Source organism: Phoxinus phoxinus (genome assembly GCF_949152265.1).
Source record: "Phoxinus phoxinus genome assembly, chromosome: 20".
Taxonomy (NCBI): domain Eukaryota; kingdom Metazoa; phylum Chordata; class Actinopteri; order Cypriniformes; family Leuciscidae; genus Phoxinus; species Phoxinus phoxinus.
Genome location: NC_136895.1, coordinates 28,159,343 through 28,182,800, shown reverse-complemented (window position 1 = coordinate 28,182,800; position 23,458 = coordinate 28,159,343). Strand labels below are relative to the sequence as shown.

The window sequence follows — 23,458 nt, the reverse complement described above, 5'->3', positions numbered from 1 at the left end:
ATAGTAATATCCTATACACTAAACCTAAACTAATATTGACAAACTATATATCATTTGAAAGCTTACAATCTATAGTTTTCATATTTGGTGACTGATTTTCAAAATAAATTACAGAGGAGCTGTAATTTATCAATTTGCAACAATAATATTTTCATACTCCTAAGGTGTTCAGTCCTTTATTTTGAAATAGTGATGAACAGGAAATATCATGAAAAAATGGTAGAAACCTCAGTTTGTTTTCATGCCAAGAGTTCAAAAGATAGCATCTGTTCAGTTATTTTAGAAAAAAAAGGTCTGAAAATGTTTTAGAAATAAAGAAAGACAACATATGGAAATGGAGGCGCCCTTATATGGACAGTAATGTCAACTAGTGAAAAAGTGTGGTACTGCGCCCAAACAAAATCTTACTTATCAACCTAAAATTTAAAACACAACTTGTTCAGATTTTTGGCTTTGATTTTTTTGCAGTTTTAGAGTCACCCAGATTTTGAAAAAATATATTTTATATAAAATATGAATAATTAAATTTTTTAATTTTATATTTTCATAAACTCAAACTTCTATAACTTTTTTTCTGTTACACTTTCTTAATTTATTTCACTTCTACAAAAATCCAATTTTCTTCTTTAAAACAAGACCAATCTTACATCCATATTCCAAAGCATTCTTGAGTTACAAACATTTAAGTTCGGAAAGTGCATTTTCATATATATATATATATATATATATATATATATAAAAGGGGGGTGACACTTAAAGGGTTAGGTGTTATTTGTGTAGTAACAACGCTTAGTTCATGAGTTATTGAACGCGGAAGTCAGCGAATGTGCGAATATAAAACCAACTTTACCTAAGTATATATGAAGCTCAGATACTCAACAGCATTAGTTTTAGTGTGACGTTAAACATTAAAGTAAAAGTGTCTTTTTAGTTATTGTTCTATATATAAATATATTTATTTTCATTCTTCATCTTTTGTCTTTGTGCTGCTGCAGAATGATATTTATTTCACATTTAAACGATTAAAAGTATTTTAGTGAATCTTCATCAAACCAACATTGAGTGATTTTAAAGCTTTAATCTGTGAAAAACTCTGTTCATCAGGAGCGTTTGGTTTTGATGATGTGTTTGTGAACGTGGGAGATTCAGTCTCTCTAAACTCTGGTCTCACTGAAATGAAAAATTATGATGTGATTCAGTGGAGGATTGGAAACACTTTAATAGCAGAAATCAATGTAACGGCCGACAGAATCACTGTATATGAAGATGTTCTTGATGGGAGATTCAGAGACAGACTGAAGCTGGACAAACAAACTGGATCTCTGACCGTCACACACACCACAGCTGAACATGCTGGAGATTATCAACTACTGATGAGCCGTGATACTTTGTTCAAGAGGTTCTTTCTCATTGTCTTTGGTGAGTTGAAAAAATAGTTTTTTAATGACAAATTTTTAATTAATTCATACACCATTTTGTTTTTCTTATTTTATATTGTTTATTTTAAATGTGAATTTTAAATTATTCAATTTAGTAAACCATTATAAAGTGATTTAACAGTATTAATCTTTGCAAACCCTGTTTCTGTTTGTTCTGTGTGTGTTTGACAGATGAAGTGAAGTCAGTGTCAGTGAAGGAGGGAGATTCAGTCTCTCTAAACTCTGGTCTCACTGAAATGAAGGGTTATGATTGGATTCAGTGGAGATTTGGAGATGAAAACACTTTAATAGCAGAAATCGATAAATGGTTCGACAGCTTCACTGTATATGAAGATGTTCTTGATAGGAGATTCAGAGACAGACTGAAGCTGGACAATCAAACTGGATCTCTGACCATCACACACACCACAACTGAACATGCTGGGTATTATAAACGACAGATGTATTCAGGAAGATTGTCATCAAAAGTATTCAGAGTTTCTGTCTATGGTGAGTAGAGATCATTAGACTTGTCCATCAAATATTCTCATGTTATTCACTATTTGCATATTGAATTGTTGAATCATTTTAGAGTTTGAAATGACAAATCATATATAAGATTGTTGATCATATTTCTGTGTATTCCGAAATATTAGTTGATGTCAGCGCTGATATTAGTGTTTATTGACTGATCTGATCTCAGTTTGATGTGTTTATTCCTCAGACTCTGTCCACTGTTGTGGTCCTACTGAAGCTGTGATCCGATTGGTCCTCTCTGCTCTGGTGGGCGTGGCTACTGTCAGTATTGTGGTTTATGACATCAGATCCAGAAGAGCTGAACGAGATCAAGCACATATTCACACATCAGGAACATGATTGATGATGTAATTTCTCACAAACTGATTTTGCATATATTAATGTATGTCAGATATATTTATGCCTTGATATGTTCATCTTTTTCAGGAAGTATTGAAATCTAAAGCAGAACGCTGAACTTTAAAGTTTCTTCAAGTGTGTTTTTGTTCTTCTAGTGTTTTTTTCATAATAAATACTGATGATTATTTGAGTTGGTGCTCTCTTTCAGTGTCAGATTTTAACAGTGTCACTTTATTGTTTATATTTCTCTCAGATACAAAAAAAATAACAAAGAGACACAGATCTCACTTTACTACTGCTGTATTTTTGCTGTATGTATTTTCTTGCCTTTATCAATAAAGTTTCTCACTCTGAGGTTCAAGATTCTCTCCATGATTTATTATTAAATATTTCAGCAGTTTACCATACAGCTTTATTTCTACTTTTCTTTCACAGGTGCTTCTTTTATCCTTTCTGTAAAAACATTATTTATTTATTTTTAATATTAGCAATTAGTTTGTTTTTCTTTCAATTCCGGTATAAACAGCATATACAGCTAAAATATGTTGTAGTTGCAGATTTACTGCAAGAAAATATACAATACCGTGTTAAGATCGTGTTACAGATCACATGCAGCATCACATATATTACTTTATTTCACGATACTTGTTTTTTAAATTTTGTATGCATTTTAGTAACAACAAAACATAATTTACATACAGGAGTACATATAAACATGTCAGGGGTAAACAAAAGGGGGGAAAGAAAGAGAGAAAAAGAAAATTAACAGAAGGCACAGCTGATATAAAAAATTGGATGACTTGTAATTTCCTACTACTAAATTCAGAAAAAACAGAGATTCTAATTATTGGACAAAAAACTTCCACACGTAATAACCTAGAGTACTGTCTAACACTTGATGGCTGCTCTGTTAAGTCTTCGTTGTCGGTTAGGAACCTGGGTGTGCTCTTTGATACCATCATTTGAAAGATAGTCTAAGTCCTGGTAATCATGAAGACCAGACAGTTCTCAATTTCTTCAAGGTTTATTTAAACCCACCAGCAATACAACAGTGCCAGGTAAATTTTTTTTATTAAACTTTGAAAGTTTACAATGACATTTAACATCAAACATAAAACAAACAGATATTGGGGAAAACGTATAACAGATCTTACCTTATACAGAGTAAAACATTAAATTCTACAAATTATTTTTTTCAACAAAAGATATGTTTTTATGCATTTCTTATTTCTAGTAATTGAGTTCAATGAGTCATGGAATATTTTAAGAGTTAAAAAATTAAAAGAGGGTGTTATAGACATTACTTTAGCTTTATGTATATGAAACTTCCCAAGAAGAATGATTAACTTTAATGTGTTATCAATTACATCTGAGCCAGTATTACAGTCCAAGAAGAAAATCATGGCCTCATCTATTTTGATTATTTTGTAGAATGAATCAAAAACCATCATAGATACCTGCTTCCAAAAGTCTTCAGAGTATTTACAGTTACAAAATAAATGTATAAGCGTTTCAGATTCAAGATTACAAAAACAACATTGTGGTGAGAGATCCTTTTTAAACTTACTAAGAAATATATTACACGGATAATACCTGTGTAGTATTTTAAAATGATTTTCCTTAACCTTATTTGGCAGTAAAAATTTATTACTTGCCGACCAGATTATCTCAGTTGAAGGTATAGAAGAAAATAATTGTTTCCATTTCAGAATTGCTTTTGGGTAACAGCTGATATCTTGATTAAGACACTTTCTGAAGTAAGAGTTATTACATTTCCTATCCAAAATATGAACACCTCCAATAACTAACTTCCATTCTTACTCTACACCTTTTATAGGAAACCACATGTGGACTACAGCGCCATCTCCTGACAAGTACACAAACACAACAGAAGCGACCCTGTCGAATGGAACGCACCTAAAGTCTCACTGAAGTGCCTTGGGACGCGCAGCTGTGTTTTGATGCGTTGACGTTATTTCCACTGAAACAGGGACATACTGAATGGCTCCTCCCCCTTTTCAAATAGCCAATAGTGTTTAGGTTAGACTGCAAGTCGTACTTGACAGCACCATGGAAGCGAATCCGAGCGCTGATGATACGCTGGATTCAACAGTAGAGGTGTAAACAAACTATTTAATTCTTAACCAACGTACAGTTGCAAAACTGAATAAAATATTATACAAAAAATTATTTGTACATATTGCTCCCTATAGCATAGGGGGCGGAGTTTTAGATTCTAGAGAGCATTTGATTGGACAGAAGATGCGATGAGAAGCTGAAGTCTGCGGTGATGTCATAAAAATCTGTGATCCATTTTAGCGGAAGTGAGAGACTGAATGCTTATTTCTCCTAAATGCGAATTTTGACGTTGTTTTGGAGCACACCAGCTTATTAATAACCTTAAGGCTATAACATATTCTTACTAAAAGCTAAAAAACTTCAGGGGGCCTTTGTGGCAGCTGCCCTATCAGGCAATGACTTTGCCGGCAGCATTTGCGCACGAAGGTACGTCTCATAACTGATTTCAGACTGACTTCTGAGGCAGCGTAACAGTTTAATGATCTACAGCAAAATAGAGCGAGCTTTAGCGAAAACTAAGAGAATATTTAATGACTACAATAGTTACTTATCGCTAGAAATTACATCATAAGTGGAAATTGTTGATCAAAAATGTACATTTATACACTAAATGATCACCAGCCGCAACTATCAGACGCCATCTTTATTTTTCTAGCTCAACTGTCACAGAATGGAAAGCACAGGATTGCTTTCAGAATTGCCACTGCAAATGGCTGCCCCCTCAAATAGTGCGTATAGTGGCGATTTCGGATACAGCCCGTGTTTTATTACATTTATTATGTCGAGCGCCCCCTGGAGGAATACTAACTTTATACAGTTTATATATTCGTTTTCAGTTTACTCAGTAGTTGGTTGGAATGACTTGATTGTTTGATCATTAGAACGTGTTCCTCCCGAACCCTGTTAATAAAACATAATTTCACGAGGTTTCCAACATGTGCGGTCCGTGTGCATGTGTGATGCTGATGTTGCGCGATGTTAATCATGCGGCGCCCGAGTGCATTTGACCGGCATAAATTAAAAGTATAATGTTCAGATAGGCTATGTGACAAATTATTATAATGCTATTTCATAACAATTCTCATAATAATAATATAAAAAAATTACGTTTTTTTTTCTTCTTCCAACTTGCTGCGGCCCCCCTGGCACCCCCACTTTGAAAACCCCAGGGCAATAAAACGTAGCGAACGTGTTGTGTGTCGCCCAGTCCACAGCTCTACATATATCTATCTGTAGCGCCCAGGAGGATACAGTAATGCTAGTGGAGTGGGCTCTCAAGCTGAGCGGGCAAGGCTCCTCTTGTGCTTGGTAAGCCAGAGCGATGGGATCCACCAAACAGTGGCCGGCCAACCTCTGCCTGGAGAAAGCCTTTCCCTTCTGCTGGCCTCCGTAACAGACGAACAGCTGCTCTTTTATACAACACATCAAACCCAATTATTCGTCACTTGTGATATTTATCACTCCAACATGAAATAAAATAATCTTAAACACATTTCTAGAGAGATATGTTTGACTTTTAAGGAAAATAAAGTTATATATATCAAACTTCTATGACCGATTGACCGGATCAGCTGGACAGCTCGGCTGGAACTGGCTGACGTCACATTTCTTACATCACTTATCGCCTGCAGGTGTCTCCAAATCCCCTCTACTTAGATGTATTAAACAATACAATTGTTTTATAACTAAAACAGGCATTTTGGCACAATTCATAATGAATTTCTTTTCCCCGTTACACACGTCACTACGCGACAAATAACGGCACGCTTGTTCATTTGCATTGAAGCAATAACAAAGATTAAAAGCATTTGGTTAACAGAAAAGACATTGTTATTTTCCAACATCCTAAAAAAAAGTATGTTCTTTGTACTGTATTGATCTGACCTCCTAAAACACATTTTTGGTGATGAGGATGAAAGAGGAAGGGAGGAGATGCGGGATGACAGGATTTTGTTTGAATAAGAAATTAATGTATGAAATCCAAATTTTATAATAGGCTATAAAAGCTGTGACGTAGTTCATTTCTTTTCTTTTTGGCTAGTAGAAGTTCTGAATGGCCGGTTACTTAACATTTTACTAGCCAAACTGGCCGGTCGGTGAAAAGGTTCATTTCAAACCCGGTCGAGAGACCGACTGAAGGAGAAGTCAGATTCACCACTCACTCACAGCAGTGTTTACTAGTTTTTGTAATTTAATGTGACGGTAATATCGCACAAATAGTTTACATAACTGTTTTGATAGATGTAGGATGTCAATAACTGTGGAAGTGCGTCATCACAGTGAATGCTTCTCTCGACGGCTCATCCAGCAGGAGGCGCTCCACAGGCTTTTCTCTCTCGTTGGAGACGTTTGTCCACTAAAATGTTGAATGTTTTGATTATATAAATAATCTATATAATAAAAGTATAAAATACTGATCAAGGCCTCTACACTTCTCAGTTTCTCCAGAAGAAAAGACCAACATCAATTTTTTCTCGAGACTAAATCTCTCAGGAAACCAAATACAAACTTCTCTACACATGAATAATTACATTTACAGGTTACTGTATGTTCCATTAACTCTGATTAATTTTATGAATAGCATCACAAGCAAAAATGATGGGTGTAATTTATTGTGATTTGAATCAAAATGGAGTCTGTGGTGTTTTTTCTCTTTTATTTTATCTGTGTAAACATCTGTGTGTGTGGTTTGATCTGTCGAGCTTCTGCTGGGTGTTTATTATTGCAGCAGAGTATTATTAATTTCACATTTATATGATTAAAAGTATTTTAGTGAAGCCTCATCAAACCAATATCAAGTGTTTTAAAGCTTTAATCTGTGGAAAACTCTTCAGGTCTTCAGGAGTGTTTGGTGATAATGTGTTCCCTTTCGAAGGGAACTCGACAATACGTCATCGACGCTTTGGGGAACGCCTCAGGCGTGACAGATGTCTGAAATCACAATCAAATCACGGCAATCACATTGACCGGCGACAGCCCGTGAATCATTACGTGAATGATTAACGTGCGACCTGGAAGTATATAAGGGCGCCTTGCAAACATGACAAACCATCTTTTCGTCTTCAGGGACTGTTTTGTCTGTAACCGCTTTTGAAAATCAGGTATTTATGAAATGCACTGAGAAGGCTGAGTGTTTTCAACAGTGCTTTTTCTGTCTGGGAAGGAAGAGCGCGCACAGGCAGTTCTTGAGGGAACTGCACAATTGCGAGCGTTTTTCTTTGAGAACGCTCCGATCTCGTCTGGCCCTCTCCTTGAGAGAAGAGGGCTCAGCGTCTGGGTGTAAAAAAAAAAAAAAAAAAAAAAAAAAAAAAAAGGGATCCCAGATGAAGCCCACCGATCGCCTTGAGAGGGGTATAATCCTCTCAGGCGATGCGGCGGCTGACAAGATTAAGCAGTGAGTGCTTTTCCGGACAAACAGGAGATGGCTGATGAGGGTGGTGATAATCAATCTTCTCAGCCACCCTGCCCGTGTATGCTGAACTGGTGGTTTTATGGTAACGTTTTGGGGGGGAAAATCGCTCATTATGAGAGCGTTTTTTTTTTTTCCCATTCATAAAACCACTAGCTCAGGTGAGCCTTTCATTTCTTCCCGATATCATACTGAGATCGAGAGGACATGGAAGAACCCATACTCTGCCCTTGTCCACCGACATCAGCGGGCTAGTCTCACTGATGTTGAGGTGATAAGAGAGCATGGGTATGTGTCGATGCCGCCCATTGACGAGACGTTTGCAACTATCTCGTGTCTGGACAGGCGTCTACACTGAGAGCTCAAACCCTGCCAATTGAATGGCAGAGCATACACGCCAGCGGGTCAGGCCGGTGCTACCCTGCACATCATGGCGGTGTTGCAGGTACACCAGGCCAATCTGCTGGGGGATCTCGTCCAGGGGGTGGGGCCCCTGAGGCGGTTACTGAGCTGCGCCACGGAGTGAACCTGGCCGACATCGGGGAGAAGAGAGAAAGTCTTTCTCCTCGATTCGCTGCTTTCGCCCTCTGAGCTTTTTGGCACCTCCGTGTAGGCGGTGGCTGGAAAGTTCAGAGAGGCGAGGGCGCGCTCAGCTGTATTAGGACAAATACATACCGCTGAGATCCGTATCCACACCCAGACAGACGGGAGGGCCTGGCCCATCATGGTCCGGGGACCTTAGACAGGGCCAGAGAGCCAGTGTCGCCTCTCGTGCGCCTCCTCCGTGGAGGAGTAGATCGCAGTAGAGGTGCAACTCCCGCAAGAAGAGGGATCTGAGGGAGGTGATCCAGCACGATTGTACACAGCATCGGCATGGATCACCTCCCCCTGAGGGGGTGATTATATCTTAGCCCTCTCCTCTCTTCCCCGACTCCCCAGACGCTTTCTACATCAGGCCTGAGGCTGGGCTCATGGTTAGAACAATGTTCTGTTGGCCTGCCTCTGCTTGGTTAGGAGAGTGCCTCTTTCAGGCATGTAAAGGTGGTAGACCCCATGTTCATAAAGAACTGTCTGGTAGTCTTCACTTCGCACGCCGCAGGTGAGCTGAGTGGTCTTCTTTAAGAGTAATTTTGTGTGCAACTAACACAAAAATGTATCTCTCTACAGACCTCGTTCCCTGTATAGAGCTATGGGGTCATGTAAGGTACATTTTTGGATTATTAGGGCCCTGAAGTCCCCCTTTAGGTGGCTAGAACGACTATCCTAGCCCTCGGGCTGTTAGCCACCTCAGGGTAGGGTAGTTGGTCTCCCACACACTGTGGTCGCTAGGTTACAGGCCTCACCAGGCCTTCCTGGTCATGAGAGCTCCCACATACTGGGGTTATCAGGTTACAGGCCTCACCAGGCCTTCCTGGTTATGAGAGCTCCCACATACTGTGGTTATCCGGTTACAGGCCTCACCAGGCCTTCCTGGTTATGAGCTCCCACATACTGGGGTTATCAGGTTACAGGCCTCACCAGGCCTTCCTGGTTATGAGCTCCCACAGACTGGGGTTATCAGGTTACAGGCCTCATCAGGCCTTCCTGAATATGAGCTCCCACATACTGTGGTTATCAGGTAGTAGGCCTTGCCAGGCCTCCCTGTGAGTGGTTCCCCAACGATGCTGGGTTCTGGAAGCTAGTGGCCGCTTGCTATCATTTCAGCTGGCCTTATTAGGCCGTTGCTAAAAGCGAGCTCGTGCCCTGGCTCAACTAAAGTGTTCGTCCTCTGCTACTGGTTCCCTGCCGGAACTTCTTACTCTGCCTACAGCCTGGTTTCCTACCAGTCGGTCCATTGCTCCCCTCACTGAGGGTCTCTATGAGTGTTTGGACTCCTGAGTCTGGTCAGACGGTCGTAGGCCTCTCGTGAGGCCTCCCAGTTAGATCAGCCCCTAGGCCTTCACAGGCCTCCTCAGTGTTTCTAACACAAACACTGGGTAGATCCGTGGATCGAGTAGAGAAACTCCCCTCTCTGCAAGGGTTCAAAGCACTATGCTGAGTCATACTCTCCGGGATATCCCGTCTCTGAGATCCGGGCTGAGGTTCACTGCCAGCTTCGCAGTCCCTCGGGTTGGATGCTTTACCTAAGGCAAATGTCCAGAGGCTCTGTCTCCAGACAGACAGGAATTTGGCCAGACTGTAGTGTCCGACGTAGTGACACCAGGTCAGGCCGTCCTGGTGGCATTTCGGGTGGTATATTCCCCCGTATAGTGACTGGCTGGGGTTCCCTCGCCACATTCCCTAGAAGGGACCCCTTCTAAATTGAAGTTGTGGTCCTAGGCCTTTGAGCAGGCCCAGGTAGGCCTTCGGATTACATATTTGGAGTTCCTCCTGTTAGGCTTATAGCTTGGGCTATGACCGTAGGGAATGCTGTCACTGACAGCCCAGTGTGACCTGAGGGTGAGTGGTTCTTGCATTTCATTTGAATTTGCTGGTTCTGACAGTTGTCACTGCCTCCTGGCATGCACTCCCCTCAGCATGGCGGAGTGGGTATTTCGTTCCCCAAAGCGTCGATGACGTATTGTCGAGTTCCCTTCGAAAGGGAACGTCTCAGGTTACAACTGTAACCTATGTTCCCTGAGAACAGGGAACGAGACAATACGTCTCCCTGCCATGCCTCGGGGCCTGCCTACCAAACAGTCCCTTCAGACGAAGGATGATTTGTCATGTTTGCAAGGCGCCCTTATATACTTCCAGGTCGCACGTTAATCATTCACGTAACGATTCACGGGCTGTCGCCGGTCAATGTGATTGCCGTGATTTGATTGTGATTTCAGACACCTGTCACGCCTGAGGCGTTCCCCAAAGCGTCGATGACGTATTGTCTCGTTCCCTGTTCTCAGGGAACATAGGTTACAGTTGTAACCTGAGACGTTCTCCTGAAGCGTTTCTTTATTTTCTCTCCTGCTAATAAAAAGCTCACAATCTTCGTTAACTCCTCTAACAATCTTCACTGTTAGATTGTTAAAATGTTTCTCAAATTAGTTTTGCTCTGGATGGTGAGTTTAAAATGTTCCATGATGGCTATTTGAAACTGCAGCCCAACCAGTGAAGGTGGTCGAGGTCGTCTTGTGACAGCAACACAAGCGTTACAGCAGATGTTGCGTTTCCTCTGGACTGTGCTGTAAGATCCAGATCATCGAAACCCCATTTCAGATCAAGTTTACTGAACACACTTCATACCTTGAAGGAGCTCGTCTAGAGTTGATTTGGGCACCGGCCCCGAATTATTGCTTTATTTGCCCGCCTCATACCCAAACATTTGCTCAAAACAGCATCTCATAACTGATTATCTTTGTCATCTCTGACGTCACATTACAAGCCGTGTGAAAAATGTTTGCAGTCTCAGTGTTTGCAGTCTCAGTGTGGGCGTCTTATTAATGCGGTGTTCACCCTGAACATTTAGAGAGTCACAGCGGCATCATAATCTATAGCTGTTGAATATTAATCATATGAAGATATCAGAGGACACGTTCATACACACAGTTATAGAAGCCGATCTGTCCCTGCTTCATTAAACCATTAGAGAAACTCTGAAATCAGTCTGAGAGGAGAAACAATCCAGACATTTGATCAGAAATGAAGAAAAGCGTCCTGAAGAGAGTTACAGGAGAGAGCAGAGACAAACACTCACAGGATCTCAGGACACGATCAAACTGTTGCTTTAAGATGTTTTTAACTTCTCTAGTTCGTGAGAACTTTATGAGGCACTTGTGGAAATAACACTATCTATCAGATCTAGTGGACGTTGTGGCCGACTGGAGCTCAAAGTGGTGAAGCTCAGATGACGTGAATAATCAGTAAAACACATCAAAACTGTTAAAGATGATTCGACTGATTGTAGAGTTTCTCATGACTTTACTAGAGCAGCTTCACATCACACGTTGGTAAGTTTAAATGTGTAGTGGTCCTGGTCTGATCTGGATACGGGCCAGATCTGGCTGACTATAACCTTGGGATAAGAAAGAGACCGAGACTGAGATTAAATGCCGTTCCTCTTATGATGGTACAAGTACATTGGATGTTATGGGAAGTGTTCCTGTTCCGGTTGATTTATGCAGCCTAACAATCCTTTAACGGATGTGATTTATAGGAATGTGATATTGTGTTATGTGTATGCCAGGTTAAAGAGATGGTCTTTACTCTAGATTTACACTGACAGAGTGTGTCTGCCTCCCAAACAAAGCTAGGAAGACTATTCCAGACTTTGGCGTTAAATAGGAAAAGGATCTACAGCCTCCAGTTGATTTTGATTTTCCAGTTATTATCAACTTTACAGAACTGTGAGACTGGATGTGAAGGATTATAAAGTGACAGAAAAAGCTCAAGTACTGAGGAACTAAACCATTCAGGGATTTGTTAGTTATGAGCAGGAATTTAAACTGTATGTGATGTTGGATAGAGAGCCAATGCAGTGTTGACAGAACCGGCTCATATGATCTCACTTCCTGGTTCTAGTAAGAAATGTGGCTTTAAAAAGAAAGATTGACATCAAAGATCACTTCTACCAGTTGGTGTCAAATCGACACTTCTCAGTTTCTCCAGATGAAAATCACTTTTCATTCAGGGCCAGAATTCATTAGAAAATGTAAGATCAGCAAAAGCTTGTTGATGTTCGTGATGTTAACGGAGACGGGTGTGTGAGCGGAAACTAACTGAGGTTGGGGGAGGATTCACACACAACCAGATAAATATCTCAGTTCAGTCTTTCTGATCAATCTGAGTGTTTAGACATTAAGAGTTACTATCGTCGGCTTTTCAGTGAACCGATGAAGAAAATGATTCTCAAATTAGTTTTGCTCTGTTTGTGTTTGTGGCGTCTGGATGGTGAGTTTAAATGTGTTTTTATGTTTTAAGTTGTTTCTGTTCTGATGTGATAAATTACTGGTTAAGTTACTGGTAAATGTGTTTTTACTGGTTAAATTAGTCAGAAAGGATTTACATTCACTGTTATTCTCATATAGAAACAAATAATGTGTGATTTTGCTGAGAGATAACTCTCTTGTTTGAGATTAAAGTCGATATTAAAGGAACACTTCACCCATTTGCATTAGACTTTGTATCTTTAGAAACCCAGTCACATTTTCGAATGGTCATGGTTTATTCCCTTATTTTCCCCTGAGATAGGAGAAATAAGGATTTAAGTGTTCCACTTCCTGCTTTTTATGACGCAAAAATCGTCAATTTGCGTCATAAAAAGCAGGAAGTCAAATTTCTTTGAATAAGGGTAAGACTACAAACACTAGCTCATCATTTATCCAGTAGAAGGCGCTGTTCCGCATGTTTTCAACCATATAGAGGGATCTCACTCACAGAATGTACATATAGTGTCAGCCATTCTTTATTTGGAATAATTTCCAGTTTCTTATTCTGTGGAGAAAGCTGAGTAGTAGCGGTGACCATCCTCTTTTTCCCGGACATGTCCGGCCGTCGAGATCGTCCAAAATGTCCAGGATTCGGCTTTTGCTTTCTGCAGTCGCATTCATAGTTTACATGCACACCTTTTGTTTCAATCTAACTGAATTCATTCCGATTGGTGAATCTGAATGTAGTGTTTACATGAACGCTAAACAAGTGATCGTTTGATGTGCGTTTTAACATTGCTAGGAAAATTCCCGCTCCTCCGTGAGAGATACGAGACCGGTGCGTCTCACAGGCGCCGGCGCCACTCATCAGTAATCACGCCACCGGGCTCGCATCGTTCTCCGCGGCCGTCAGTCTCGTTCCCGCTCGTCACAGTAAACATGAGGAATGGCGACTGAAGAACGCAAAAGCCGAATCCTGGACATTTTGGGCGACATCAAAATACTGGGCAGACTCACGGAGACTCACTAGTAGCATAGCCTTGTTGTTTACTGCGATCTCTTACCGGTAGGCGTGGCCTCCTAGGGCAGCGAAGCAAGTGCATTCTGGGAGTTGTTGTCTTTCATCCCCATAAGCCAAACATACATTTTCTGGCTTTTCTCAGTCTAGAAGGCTCCAAATTCAAAAATAATTTCACATTTCTTCTACATAAATGACCCATTTTAAATACACATTCATCTTTCCAGAGGTGAAGTGTTCCTTTAATGCAGTTTTTGATTATAAAACCATTTAACTATTTCTCATTTTCATTCATCATCTTTTGTTTTTGAACTTCTGCAGAATATTAATCACTTCACATTTACATGATTAAAAGTATTTTAGTGAAGCTTCATCAAACCAACATCAAGTGATTTTAAAGCTTTAATCTGTGAAAAACTCTGTTCTTCAGGAGCGTTTGGTGTTGATGAAGTGAAGAGAGTGAAGGGGGGAGATTCAGTCTCTCTAAACTCTGGTCTCACTGAAGTGAAGGATGATGATGAGATTCAGTGGAGATTTGAAAACACTTTAATAGCAGAAATCAATGTAACGGCCGACAGATTCACTGTATATGAAGATGTTCTTGATGGGAGATTCAGAGACAGACTGAAGCTGGACAATCAAACTGGATCTCTGACCGTCACACACACCACAACTGAACATGCTGGATATTATTATCTACAGATCAACAGTGAGATCAAGAGATTCGATCTCATTGTTTACTACGGTGAGTAAACCTTTTGAGTGATACGGTCCCACATATGGGATTTGATGTTCAGTGACGTCACATGACTGTCAGAAACTGTTCAGACGATTTGAACTGCGGCGCAAACAAACATGGCGGCGACCATCTCATTTTATATCAAGATCATGACCAGCATGACGGATCGCCATGGAAACAATAAGCGGGAAACGTTATAAAATAAATGCCTTGAAAAAACTCACCCAGTCAGAATCTCGCGTGAAAGGGTTAAATAGCCGATTGGTTTCTCCTGTTTTTAATGACAAAATTAAAATAAACTCCATTTTTTCTTTTCATTGTTTTATGATATTGTTTATTTCCGTCACTCTAAACTCTGATAGTAATAGTAGTTTATAGTAATCATCAGGATTTTGAAATGTATGTGATGTTTGATAGAGAGCCAACGCAGTGTTGACAGAACGGCTGATATGATGTCACTTCCTGGTTCTAGTAAGAGCTCGAGCTGCTGGAGTTTGCTTGATAACACTTTACATTACAGCAAATACTGCGCATTTGAAACACATTTACAGCGTAACTTTCAGTAATTATAGTGTACCTACAACATGTACAGTTTTAGGAATACAGTGGTAATAACCAGAAGAATTAACTCATTATTTATAGGTATTTTAAAACTAAGCGGTATCTCTTCTAATATTATGATACAACAATCTTACATTTTGGAGAAATTGAGTGAGAACATACACTTCAAACCTTTTTGTAATAATAATACCAATACATATACACTTTTTGAAAATTATAGGGTATATCTGCATTTATACTTTCTTTTAACAAAAGTGCACTGAGAACTAAAACTATTGCAACTTTTGCTGAAATACTGTATAAATATTCTCTTGTTCATGTAGTTACAGGGAAAGTGTGACTTCTGCGACTGAACATTTAAGTGTTGCTTTTACTCTTTTGGTCCATTAAGTTAATAACACTTTCTTTTCTTTTTTTCTCTTTTATTCCATATATTTAAAAATGTTTTTGAGTCTTTTTTTTGTTATTTTTCCATTTATAAATCTATTTATCTTTCCATTCATCATCTTTGTACTGCTGGAGAATATTATTAATTTCACATTTAAAGGATTAAAAGTATTTTAGTGACATCAAGTGATTTTAAAGCTTTAATCTGTGAAAAACTCTGTTCTTCAGGAGTGTATGAGTCAGTGATGGAGTGAATGATTGTTATTTTATATTGTTTACTTTTAATGTAAATTTAAACTATTCAATTTAGTAAACCATTATAAAGTGATTTAACAGTATTAATCTGTGACAAACCCTGTTTCTGTTTGTTCTGTGTGTGTTTGACAGATAAAGTGACGTCAGTGTCAGTGATTGAGGGAGATTCAGTCTCTCTAAACTCTGGTCTCACTGAAATGAAGGATGATGATGTGATTCAGTGGAGATTTGGATATAAAAACACTTTAATAGCAGAAATCAATGTAACGGCCGACAGAATCACTGTATATGATGATGGTCTTAATGGGAGATTCAGAGACAGACTGAAGCTGGACAATCAAACTGGATCTCTGACCGTCACACACACCACAGCTGAACATACTGGATATTATTATCTACAGATCAACAGTGAGAGAAAGAGATTTTATCTCCGTGTCTACGGTGAGTAAACCTTTTGAGTGATACGGTCCCACATATGGGATTTGATGTTCAGTGACGTCACATGACTGTCAGAAACTGTTCAGACGATTTGAACTGCTGCGCAAACAAACATGGCGGCGACCATCTCACATTTTAAATCAAGATCATGACCAGCATGACGGATCGCCATGGAAACAATAAGCGGGAAACTTTCTAAAATAAATGCCTTGAAAAAACTCACCAAGTCAGAATCTCGCGTGAAAGGGTTAAATAGCCGATCGGTTTCTCCTGTTTTTAATGACAAAATTAAATTAAACTCCATTTTTTCTTTTCGTTACTTTATGATATTGTTTATTTCAGTCACTCTAAACTCTGATAGTAATAGTAGTTTATAGTAATCATCAGGATCTTGAAATGTATGTGATGTTTGATAGAGAGCCAGCGCAGTGTTGACAGAACGGCTGATATGATGTCACTTCCTGGTTCTAGTAAGAGCTCGAGCTGCTGGAGTTTGCTTGATAACACTTTACATTACAGCCGCAAATACTGCGCATTTAAAACACATTTACAGCGTAACTTTCAGTAATTATAGTGTACCTACAACATGTAAAGTTTTAGGAATACAGGGGTAATAAACAGAAGAATTAACGGTAACACTTTATAATAACTGCACACTATTAATCATTAGTAAACAGTTAATTAATAATTTATAAAGCATAAATAGACATTAATAAGCAGTTTATAAATACAGCTATACATGCTTTATTCTTGATTTATAAGCATATCTATAATGTGTTTAATAATTGTATTGTCATACTTTATTAATGATCAATTTATCATTTCTAAATTAAGTATAGCATTATTTACAAACCAATAATTTAGGAGTTGTCAGTGGTTCATAAGATCACTTAGAAAGTGTAAGTAAATGTGGTTAATTCATGTAGTTATAAAGCATTTAGTAGTGGTCAGTTAACTATTTTTGTGAGCTCATTTAAAGTAAGGACTAGTTATGCCTTGTAAAGCATTTACAAAGGAGATTTAAAGACTCATGTGTCTTCTAAACTGAAAAAAGAAACATACAGAGCATATGAACCTTTAAATCCCCTTTGTAAATGCTTTATAAGGCATATCTAGTCCTCACTTTAGATGAGCTCACAAAAATAGTTAACTGACCATGTTTTTCCTCTCGTTGTCCCGGAGCTTCCTGCTGAAAAAGGCCAGCGGCGGCCAGCGACGTCAAATTATTGAATAATTTCTTGCTTCTATCCGTATGACCATAAATTACGGAGTAACGGATTCCTGTTCCTGTGATCGCGCCGACGCTTCACGGCACGCGCACACGTTCTTGCATTGCTAACTTGACCCCTCATTTAGGAACGAGCTCCTCGGTTTGTCCTGGCTGGTCCTGCTCGGAAACACCCGGTTCTATCACCCTTCACTCGCCATGTTATTCACGTTTCTGTCTGCATTCTCATTGCGGCGTGTAAGATTGCAGTCCTCCAAATGATGAAAAAGTTTTGCCGTAAACAATGTTTTTTTGCGACACCACGATATGAACGATAGAGCATAATATGAATCGATAGACTTTTTATATCGTCCATCCGATATATATCGTCATATCGCACAGCCCTAATAGTTGACTATTTTAACAATGTTTTTACTAACTTTCTGTTATAACATTGCAGTCTATAGGCGGGATCAGAAAGCTCTTGGATTTCATAAAATGATCTTAATTTGTGTTGAACAAAATTCTTAAGTGTTTGGAACATCATGAGGGAGTGTAATTAATGACAGAATTTAAATTTGTGGGTGAACTAACCCTTTAATAGCTTCAATAAACATCTAACTGCATAACTACATCTAGCTTAACACAGAGACAGTGTTTCGTTAGTCCGCTCTGAAGTTTAGATTGCTTACATTAGATTGACATCCGTTTTAAGTCAAGAGCTCCCTGATCAGTGTGCAGACTTGCTGGTTTATGTGTCCTCTCTGCCTCTGCCATCTCTGGGTTGATGCCCAAGAAGCACATATAAACAAAAAGACAGAAGAAAGCTGTTAGTTTTATTCAAGTGGGATGAAAAAGGTGTCAGTCCCAGTCACCACCTTTAGTGGGTCACTGCATTTACAGTACAAAGCTAAACTAAAGTTAGCTCAGTTTTAACAAGGTGACATTAAGTTACTGTGATTCAGTTAAACAGCAAACATTTAAATAACAGCAACTGAAAAACATTTTTCCATCACAAACACACAGTCAAAAATAGTCTGGCAACAAAGTAGAGGTGTGTGATTTACCCAGGTCAAGCATTATGCACACAACAACGTGCACGTACTGTTTGCAGAGGATGGAGTAAGAGCATGTTGGCCTGTCCATCTCCCTATGTCTGTTTCTGCTTGTAACTGAACGTACTCTTCCTTCTAGAATTAGTTAACGTTATTACCCGTTCAGACAAAATGGCTCCTAATATCTCCAGATGTCGACCTGTTTAAATGTAGAATAGCACAACTAAAGAAGCTCCACTAATTCAGTGATAAACATTTAATTTACTATATCTTTTTCACAATAAAATCATCCAGTTGTTTTGCAACACACTTAATTTTTCTGTTGACGAGACAGACAAATGGCTGCTCCGTTTCACACACAAAGCAGGGGAGAAAATGATGAAGTTCAGCTAACGTTACTAATTTGAGATGAATTTATGACATTTGAACTGTATTTGAGCATTTATTTGCCCAAATTGACAACACTATAGTTGATCTAGTTGATAATAACTGTCATACCCACATATAAGGCCACAGCTTACCTTATAACGTTAACTTTATTTCCCGGTGGTCACCATAGAAAAATGCTGTGGGAAAAGATAACGCTGTTAGAGAAACTAAGAAAAGCATTAAGCAAAAGTAAAAATTTCGACGATGTAACTTTAGCTAACGTGTCTCACAGTTAACGTTACTAACTTAATACGGTACAATTAACGTTAACACTACAACCAACGTCTGTTCATTCAAATTTGCGCGCTCAAACCTAGACGCGAGTCTGCTTCGGCTAAGTTACAAAAACATGACAACAGCACCTACAACAAACGCTAATTTGGTTCATACTTTTAAATAACATGCACTATCATATAAAAAAACAGCCACCAAAATGACAAAGTTTGATATTTTAAACACTTACCGGCCGCTGAATCCATCGAGTGAGAGCACGGAGGAGATGAGAGCTCAGATGACGCAGTTGCAGCGCGAAAAAGACGGAATTCACAGTAGTTTATTGTAATAGTCCCACCTTGCATTATTTTCACAATAAAAGTCTAAATACAGTATTATATTGTGAAATATCACAGTTAAAGCCTGTGAATTGGTAATACTGCAATTTATTGTGAAATATTACAGTTATATGTTGTGAAATCCTGGAAATATTTTACAGTGTAGATTACACCTGTTTCTGTTTGTTCTCTGTGTGTTTGACAGATGAAGTGAAGTCAGTGTCAGTGAAGGAGGGAGATTCAGTCTCTATAAATTCTGGTCTCACTGAAGTGAAGGATGATGATGTGATTCAGTGGAGGTTTGGAGATGAAATCACTTTAATAGCAGAAATCAATAAACGGACCGACATAATCACTGTATATGAAGATGTTCTTGATGGGAGATTCAGAGACAGACTGAAGCTGGACAAACAAACTGGATCTCTGACCGTCACACACACCACAACTGAACATGCTGGATATTATCATCTAATGATGTTTTCAGATCTACTGAGGTTTTCAGAAAGTTTCTCATCAAACGTATTCAGAGTTTCTGTCTATGGTGAGTAGAGATCATTTTTCTTCTCCTTCAAAAATTCTTATTTACTATTTTACATATTAAATTGTTGAATCGTTTATAGTTTGAGATGACAGACCGTATAAAAACTCAGTTGGAACCGAATATAATATTGTTGATTAGATTTGATCATATTTCTGTGTATTCAGAAATATTAGTTGATGTCGGCGCTGATATTAGTGTTTATTGACTGATCTGATCTCAGTTTGATGTGTTTATTCCTCAGACTCTGTCCACTGTTGTGGTCCTACTGAAGCTGTGATCCGATTGGTCCTCTCTGCTCTGGTGGGCGTGGCTACTGTCAGTATTGTGGTTTATGACATCAGATCCAGAAGAGCTGAACGAGATCAAGCACATATTCACACATCAGGTACATGATTGATGATGTCATTTCTCACAAACTGATTTTGCATATATAAATGTATGTCAGATATATTTATGCCTTGATATGTTCATATTTTTCAGGAAGTATTGAAATCTAAAGAACGCTGAACTTTAAAGGTTCTTCAAGTGTGTTTTTGTCATAATTAATACTGTATATTTGAGCTCGATTATTTTTGGATTTAAAAAAAAATCTTATGTGTTAGTCTTTATGGTTTATATTTCTCTCAGATAGAAAAAAAAGAGACACATATCTCACTTTACTACTGCTGTATATTTTGCTGTATGCGTTTTGTCTTTATCAATAAAGTTTCTCACTCTGAGGTTCAAGAGTCTCTCCATGTTTTATTGCATTTATCATGTCGAGCGGTTTGTGGAGGAATACAGACTTTATATATAGTTTAAAGATTTCAGAAGTGTGGAACATATAAAACTTTACATTATTAAAATATTATTTGAAACATTATTTGTAAATGTTTACATTATTATTCTCTCAATTTATTTTAACACAATAATAAACAAACAACTTCCCCAGCTTCTGCTGTAACATGAGAAAATACTGATTTGGGACACATTATAATATAATTTGAGATCACAGTGAAAAACATAAACAACATATCGATGCTCCATTTCCTCCAACAGGGAACGATAAAGTCTTTAAATCTCTAGTGTGATTTGTCTCTGGTCTCGTCTGAGGAGCAACTCCTCCATCTAGTGGCTCACCCTGAACTCACATGTTATCAGGAGTTATTTACTCAGGCTGCGTTCCAAACCGCATACTCAATGAGTAGGTACTTAATTTCAATAAGTACTTACTTAACGAGCGCTAAAAGAGTAGGTACTTTATAGCCAAATCTCGTTAAGTATGAATGCGAACCGGACATCTGCCATGTTGACGTTATCATGTGACCTACGACGCGTTATCACAAGTGCAACAACTTAAAAGATTTGAACGACACGTTTAATTAATCTATCTGTAAATATTTTGATATTGATTAAACTTGCTCATTTTATGGTCTTTTTAAAGAAACTGCTGCCCATTTATTTTGAGAATACATTTAGGGTTGATTTAAGTTCTTATATTTAACCCTACTTATGTGATCCACCGTTTTATCCTTAACGATATTATTTATTTTTATTACCAAATCCCAAAATTGTCATCTCTTGAATATGTTGTTAATTTCTTTATTTTATATCCAAACATTTTCATCCACAAGCAAAAGTGGCTTACCGTGACAAATACTGACCGATACTTAATTATATTACTTTTTACTGAAAAAAAATCAATAAAACAAACAAAATGTAATGTATGTCATATGACATAGCTATGCATGAATACACTCTAGATGTGTATATTGTGAACATATCTACATTTTCATTCAAACAATTAATTAAATAATGATATTTTATTTACTGACAACAATGATAAATATTAATAAAGGAGTAAATTAATGAATGAAAGTCACTCATTGTACTCCCCAACAACAGTTTTATTCAAGATATGAATAAAAATGATGTTAATTCAGCCAGCGCAAATACCTGTATTTAGTTCCTGTTTTCGGTGGAAGTCCAAAGTAGTCGATTGTCGAGTTCACGCGCATAGGTTTAGTTACTATGATCACGCGCGTGAACTCGACAATCGACTACTTTGGACTTCCACCGAAAACAGGAACTAAATACAGGTATTTGCGCTGGCTGAATTAACATCATTTTTATTCATATCTTTCACATCTACTGCAGTCAGATTCACTCGTGTTAACTCTGAAGGAATCACTCACATGGCTGGGCACTTGTAATGACACATCAAGGATGATAAGACTAAGAACTGGTTAAGTTTAAAACTTGCCCCATTCAAGTCAATAGGATGTAAATTTTAAAAAGAGGATAACACGGTGTAGGCAACACCGATTTTTGTCGTTGTTCTCTGTATTGACAGCACTCCAAATTTACTAAAAATTGAGCTCAATGTTAAAATTGACCGGAGTTCTCCTTTAAGTCCTGTCAGTTTAACAGGGCGCTCTTGACAGGGCATATATAAGAACGAGCAGAGAGAGAAAGAGAGCCCCGGACGCTCGCGCGCACTCACCTGAGCGCTGTCTGCTCTCTCTCTCTCTCCCTCACGCATATTAATCAAAATCAATTAATACGATGGTGTCGGGAAAAAAAACTCTCCAGTGATGAAATGTTTTCTGTGTTGACAAATCTTGTGCAATATCCTAAAGTGCCGAATGCATTGCATGCTTTTTTCTGTTTACATTTCATTGTGAATGCGGCTACGTCAGAGCGGCCAAAGCGTCAACAAGATTCCCCGTACTTTTTGACAAGCGTCCTTGACAGGCCGGCCATAGCTTTTTTGCAGCTCAAGTCGGCGGCGGTGTGAACGTACAGTCAGCCGCCAGCTGCAGACCAACACACACTGCAGTGCTTACGAAACTCCCTGCCAACTCCGAGAGAGCAAAAAACAACAACAACTCGGTCTATCGCTGCTTCATCGCCAGGTAGCTTAGGGGTACTATTTTTAATTTTGAAAGAAGCACTTTATTTTCATAACTTGTTATTCTTTAAGTTACTGAGTCTGACTGAGAAATATAGATGTTTTTTTTGTCTTCACCGGTTGTGTTCTACATGATATTTGTTGCGGCGATCTGCCGGGAGGTGTGTCTGCGTGCGGGTGCATGTGACAGCGGCCTTGCTTCCACATGCGCGTAACTGCGAGCGCCTCAGCAGGTGAGCGAAATTAGATTAATTAGCAGCACACGTCAGAAACCTTCAGACAATAGAAGCAGCGCAAGTTTGTTTAGGTGGCAACGCAGCTCAGAACAGCAGAAGGAACAAATCGCTAAAGAATCACGGAATTAAAACTCATGGGAAAAGGAAAAGATCAGAAGGGCTACCGGTAATTAAATTAATTCCGAAATTAGATTAATTAGAAGACTCTAAATGTGATCGCTGGCTACGTAGTAGTCTGTATGGTCTGTTGATAGAGATACAATGTGATTTGCACTATTAATAGATTGAAGCTAAATCATTTTTATACAATGGGTAAATGTTTAGCTTTGTACAAAGAGACTTAACCATTTCTGAACAGAAGTAATCTTATGCTAATTCATAGTGAAATCGTGTGAAATGCTTTATTTTATGTAGGTTGAAATTATGAATGAAATTGTCATATATAAATTCTGTGTAGAATGATCTAGGCTAAACAAAGAATAACAAGTTAAATTAAAAGTAGAGTTGGCTTTTTGATCATTCATT

General features: G+C 38.6%; 1 protein-coding gene and 1 long non-coding RNA gene across 2 annotated transcripts in view; one reads left to right on the top strand and one right to left on the bottom strand.

Annotated features, from left to right (window-relative positions):
* The window catches only part of LOC306988028, a 40,693-nt gene that overhangs the window by 8,731 nt on the left and 8,504 nt on the right, over positions 1 to 23,458 (bottom strand). The gene's annotated exons all lie outside the window — the stretch shown is intronic.
* On the top strand, positions 4,769 to 20,527 carry LOC306988770 (uncharacterized protein; the record flags this gene model as incomplete). Its single annotated transcript, XM_079593919.1, has 5 exons — positions 4,769 to 4,799; positions 14,075 to 14,389; positions 15,719 to 16,027; positions 19,472 to 19,807; positions 20,049 to 20,527. 5 exons carry the CDS (start codon positions 4,769 to 4,771, stop codon positions 20,198 to 20,200), a joined length of 1,143 nt encoding a protein of 380 aa, XP_079450045.1. The 3' UTR covers positions 20,201 to 20,527.